This window comes from Procambarus clarkii, chromosome 50, assembly GCF_040958095.1.
Source record: "Procambarus clarkii isolate CNS0578487 chromosome 50, FALCON_Pclarkii_2.0, whole genome shotgun sequence".
Taxonomy (NCBI): Eukaryota; Metazoa; Arthropoda; class Malacostraca; order Decapoda; family Cambaridae; genus Procambarus; species Procambarus clarkii.
Genome location: NC_091199.1, coordinates 22086109 through 22092283, shown reverse-complemented (window position 1 = coordinate 22092283; position 6175 = coordinate 22086109). Strand labels below are relative to the sequence as shown.

General features: G+C 47.3%; 1 protein-coding gene across 1 annotated transcript; it reads right to left on the bottom strand.

The window, feature by feature from the left end:
• Window positions 1-1135: 1135 nt before the first annotated feature.
• On the bottom strand, window positions 1136-1474 carry LOC138351690 (adventurous-gliding motility protein Z-like). Its single transcript, XM_069303709.1, has one exon. The coding sequence runs from the start codon at window positions 1472-1474 to the stop codon at window positions 1136-1138; it is 339 nt and encodes a 112-aa protein (XP_069159810.1).
• Window positions 1475-6175: the final 4701 nt, after the last annotated feature.

Here is a 6175-nt window from a genome sequence, read left to right as displayed (position 1 = left end):
CATCTGTCATGTATATTGTCATCTGTCATGTATAGTGTCATCTGTCACTGACACAGTGTCATTTGTCATGTATAATGTCATCTGTCACTGACACAGTGTCATCTGTCATGAATAGTGTCATCTGTCACTGATACAGTGTCATCTGACATGTATAGTGTCATCTATCACTGATACAGTGTCATCTGTCATGTATAGTGTCATCTGTCACTGATACAGTATCATCTCTCATGCATAGTGTCATCTGTCACTGACACAGTGTCATTTGTCATGCATAGTGTCAACTGTCACTGACACAGTGTCATCTGTCATGTATAGTGTCATCTGTCACTGATACAGTGTCATCTGACATGTATATTGTCATCTGTCATGTATAGTGTCATCTGTCACTGACACAGTGTCATCTGTCACTGACACAGTGTCATCTGTCACTGACACAGTGTCATCTGTCACTGACACAGTGTCATCTGTCACTAATTCAATAACACCTGTTTCTGATACTGTGTCATCTGTCACTGTTACAGTGTCATATGTCGCTAATTCAATATCACCTGTCTCTGATACCGTGTCATCTGTCACTGACACAGTGTCATCTGTCACAGGTACAGTGTATTCACCTAGTTGTGCTTGCGGGGGTTGAGCTCTGCTCTTTCGGCCCGCCTCTCAACTGTCAATCAACTGTTCCTAACTACTATTTTTTACCCCACAAACACACACACCCCCAGAAAGCAGCCCGTGACAGCTGACTATCTCCCAGGTACCTATTTACTGCTAGGTAACAGGTGCATCAGGATGAAAGAAACTCAGCCCATTGTTTCTCGCCGGCGCTGGGAATCGAACCCGGGACCACAGCATCACGCGTCCAGCGTGCTGGACGCGTGTCACTGTCACAGATGGCGGTGTTATCTGTCACTGGTTGTGTCATTTGTCTCAGACACAGTGTCATCTGTCTCAGACACAGTGTCATCTGTCACAGACACAGTGTCATCTGTCACAGACACAGTGACATCTGTCACAGACACAGTGACATCTGTCACAGACACAGTGTCATCTGTCACAGACACAGTGACATCTGTCACAGACACAGTGACATCTGTCACAGACACAGTGACATCTGTCACAGACACAGTGTCATCTGTTAGAGACTTAGAGACACAGTGTCATATATCAGAGAAAGAGTGTCATCTGTCATTGATACAGTGTCATCTGTCATTGATACAGTGTCATCTGTCATTGATACAGTGTCATCTATCACAGACACAGTGTCATCTGTCATTGATACAGTATCATTTGTCATTGATGCATTGTCATCTGTCATTGATACAGCGTCATCTGGCATTGATACAGTGTCATCTGTCATTGATACTGTGTCATCTGTCATTGATGCAGTGTCATTTGTCATTAAATTTTTGCCATCTGTCAGGAGTACTGTATCTTGTGTCACTGGTACAGCATCATCTGTTATTGGCAGTGTCATCTATTACTGATACAGTGCCAAATGTTACTGATACAGTGTCATCTGTCACTTTTATTGTCATCTGTCTCTGATACAGTGTCATCTGTCACTGGTACAGTGTCATCTGCCATACATTCACACCCCGTGTGTATTTACCTAGTTGTGCTTGCGGGGGTTGAGCTCTGCTCTTTAGACCCGCCTCTCAACTGTCAATCAATTAACTGTTACTAACCAATTTTTTTCCACACACACACACACACACACACACACACACACACACACACACACACACACACACACACACACACACACACACACACACACACACAGGAAACAGCCCATAACAGCTGTCTAACTCCCAGGTACCTATTTACTACTGGGTAACAGGTGCATCAGGGTGAAAGAAACTCTGCTCACTTTTACTCGCCGGCGCCGGGAATCGAACCCGGGCCACAGGATTACGTGTCCAGCGTGCTGTCTACACAGCCACCAGCGCCCCCACACCGGCGGTGTGTTTGTATGTGTGTGTGTGTGTGTGTGTGTGTGTGTGTGTGTGTGTGTGTGTGTGTGTGTGTGTGTGTGTGTGTGTGTGTGTGTGTGTGTGTACTCACCTATTTGTGCTTGCGGGGGTTGAGCTTTGGCTCTTTGATCCCGCCTCTCAACTGTCAATCAACTGGTGTACAGATTCCCGAGTCTACTGGTCTCTATCATATCTACATATGAATCTGTGTATGGAGTCAGCTTCCATCACATCACTGCCTAATGCAATCCATCCATTAAATACTCTGACACTTAAAAAGTTTTATCTAACGTCCCTGTGGCTCATTTGGATACTCAATTGCCACCTGTGTTCCCTTGTTCGCATTCCCCCGTGTTAAACAGTTTATCATTTTCCACCCTGTCAATTCCTCTGAGAATTTTATAGATAGTGATTATGTCTCCCCATACTCTTCGGTCTTCCAGTGCGTGAGGTGCATTTCACGCAGCAATTATCCGTAATTCATGCCTCTTACTTCTGGGACTAGCCTAGTGGCATACCTATGAAATTTTTTCAGCTTCGTCTTGTGCTTGACAAGGTATGGGCTCCATGCGGGGTTCGCATACTCCAGGATTGGTCTTACGTATGTGGTATTCAAGATTCTGAATGATTCCTTACATAGGTTTCTGAAGGCATTTCTAATGTTAGCCAGCCTCACATACGCCGCAGGTGCTATTCTTTTTATGTGGGCTTCAGGAGGCAGGGTTGGTGTGATATCAACTCCTAGATCCTTCTCTCTGTCCGTTTCATGAAGAACTTCCTCTCACATTCAGTATCCTGTATCTGGCCTCCTGTTTCCACTGCCTAGTTTCATTACCTTTCTTTTACTCAGGTTGAACATTAGTAGCCATTTGTTAGACCATTCATGCAGTCTGTCTAGGTCATCTTGTAGTCTCATACTGTCTTCCTCCGTCTTAATCCTCCTCATAATTTGTGCATCATCGGCAAACAATGAGAGGAATGATTCTATACCATCTGGAAGATCATTAACATATATAAGAAACAGTATGGGTCCATGGACTGAACTTTGCGGGACCCCACTGGTGACGTCACGCCAATCTGATCCCTCAACCCGCACAGTGACTCGCTGCCTTCTGTTACTTAGGTACTCCTTTATCCAATGGAGTACCTTCCCTTTCATTCCTGCCTGCATCTCCAGCTTTCGCACTAGTCTCTGGTGTGGCACTGTGTCAAAGGTTTTCTGGCAATCCAAAAATATGCAGTCTGCCCACCTCTCTCTTTCTTGCCTGATTCTTGTTGCCTGATCGTAGAATTCAATTAATCCTGTGAGGCATGATTTGCCATTCCTGAAACCATGTTGGTGTTGTGACACAAAGTTCCTTCGCTCCAGATGTTCGACTAGCTTTTTTCGCACGATTTTCTCCATTAGCTTGCATGGTATGTAAGTAAGTAATTATCAAAAGAAGGCACCAAACCGGGAAGGCTATGTAGCACCATCAAATACGCAAAATAATCAGAGGGCGCTAAATATCACCAAGGATGCCAATACGAGAACAAAAACGCATAAGGCGAACGATATCAAAAGTATCCGAGTCACCAAGAATTCTATCGAGGGACAGGTGACCGCGAGGGGCGGTCGGAAAGCAAGACACACGCTCGTCCTGGAAGTCAGGACATTCAAGAAGGACATGCACGACCGTAAGAGGGACAATGCAACTAGGACAATAAGGAGCAGGGCGGCGCTCCATCAAGTGACCATGGGTTAAGCGAGTATGGCCAATACGCAACCTCGCTAGAGCTGTTTCCCACCGCCGGTTACGGTGGAAGGAGGACGGCCACGAGGAAACACAACATTTAAGAGTACGTAGCTTGTTACCAGTAACAGACAACCAAGAAGCCTGCCAACGGGTAAGGACTGAGGAATGGATAACCGGGTAAAAGTCGGAATACGGAATGCCTTTACGAGAGATGGGACAAGAGCGGACAGCTTCCTTAGCGGCAGCATCCGCACGCTCATTTAAAGACACGCCAATATGGCTGGGAACCCAACAAAACTCAACCGACTTAAATTTACTGTGAACGAGAAACAGCCAATGCTGGATCTCGACAACTACCGGATGAACTGGATTAAAGCACCCGAGAGCCATGAGGGCACTACGAGAGTCAACAACAACCACAAAGGAAGACTGACAACGAGAAAGCAGGAGACGAAGAGCATAGAGAATAGCATAAAGTTCCGCTGTAAAGATGCTAGTCTCCGGAGGCAAGCGACACATATAAGTGTGATCAGGAAAAACAACAGAGTAGCCAACACCGTCCGCTGACTTAGACCCATCGGTGAAGACAGAAACGGAGCGGGAGTGAGAAGAAAAGTGCTCGAGGAAAAGGCGTTTTAGAACTGTAGGAGGGGTAAAAGCTTTAGTGATACGAGTCAAGGATGTACAAAACCGCGGAAGAGGGACCCTCCACGGGGGCAAAGAAGGAACAACACGAGGAGAAACATCAGAAATACGAACGGAAAGAGAATCCTGCAGGCGAGATAACCGGACAGAAAGAGGGAGGTGGTGAAGAGGAACAGGAACCGCAGGAGGGGTAAAAGTTAAAGCACGACAGAGACGAGAGGAAGGATGTTGCAAGGACCGCGCAAGATAGCGAAGACAGTAGCGATCACGGCGGTCCTGGAGAGACAGGAAGCCAGTGTCAACATACAAGCTAAGGACGGGAGTCGAACGAAAGGCACCAGAACTGAGGCGCAACCCAGTATGGTGCAAAGCATCAAGACAGCGAAGAGTAGAAGGAGAAGCAGACGAGTAAGCAGGGCAACCATAATCGAGCTTAGACAGGACGAGAGAGGAATGTAAAGCAAGGAGAGTGCGCCTATCTGCCCCCCAAGAAGTATGGGACAAGACCCGAAGGAGGGTAAGGGACTTAGAGCACTCAACACGGAGGTAAGAGATATGGGGAGACCAAGACAAACGAGTGTCAAGGAATAACCCCAAAAGCTTCGCGGAATCTTTGTATTCAAGGGGATGACCATAAAGTGACAAAGAGGGACGAAGAACAACCCGTTTCCGCGTAAAAGTCATGGCACAAGTCTTAGAAGTAGAGAACTTGAAGCCATGACCTGTGGCCCAAGACGACACGGCATCAATCGCAAGTTGAAGCCGGCGTTGAAGGAGAGGCGAATCATCACCCTGACAACAAAGGGTAAGATCATCGACATAGAGAGCGGAGAAGACACCAGAAGGAAGAGAGGAAAGAAGACCATTGAGGGCAACCAGAAAAAGAGTAGTGCTCAGAACACTACCCTGGGGCACACCTTCGTATTGCTGAAAAGAGGGAGAGAGAGCGGTACCAAGGCGCACCCGAAAGGAACGACGAGAGAGGAAGCTGCGGAGAAAGAGAGGGAGATGACCACGAAGGCCAAAAGAATGAAGTTGAGATAGGATATGATAACGCCAAGTGGTGTCGTAAGCCTTTTCTAGGTCAAAAAGGACGGCAACAACGGAGGTCTTCGCAGCAAAAGCAGTACGTATATAGACCTCCAAGTTCACCAGGACATCTGTCGTGCTGCGGCACTTGCGGAAACCAAATTGAGAAGGGGAGAGGAGGTGATGGTGTTCCAGGAACCACATCAGACGAACGTTAACCATACGTTCAAAGAGTTTGCAGACACAACTTGTGAGAGCAATAGGGCGAAAGTCCTTAGGGGAAGTACCCAGAGACCCCGGTTTGCGAACAGGGAGGACAACGGCATCGAGCCAGTCCTCAGGGACTGACGACGACTCCCAGATCCGATTATACAGACTCAGTAAATACTGAGACGTGCTCGGAGGGAGATGGCGAAGCATCTCATAATGAATACCATCGGAGCCCGCCGCCGTAGAACCGCAGAGGGCCAGGGCAGAACGAAGTTCAGAGAGAGAGAAGGGATCATTATAGGGAAGCTGAAGATGAGTGCAGAAATCTAAAGGACGAGACTCAAGGACAGGTTTACGAAGAAGGAAAGATTGGGGAAGATGAAGACCAGAGCTAACAGAAGAAAAGTGGGAACCCAGTTCGGAAGCGACCTGCAACGGGTCCGCCACAAGAGTATCATGGAGGTGAAGGACCGGTGAAACATCGGGAACGAACTTACCCGCTATCTTGCGGATACGCTTCCAGATCTGGGCCAGAGGGGTTTCGGACGTAATTGTCGAGACATAAGATGCCCAACATTCACG

Excerpts from the sequence above, each read along its gene's own strand:
- LOC138351690 (XM_069303709.1), bottom strand. The coding sequence starts at position 1,474 with ATGACACTGCCAATAACAGATGATGCTGTACCAGTGACACAAGATACA.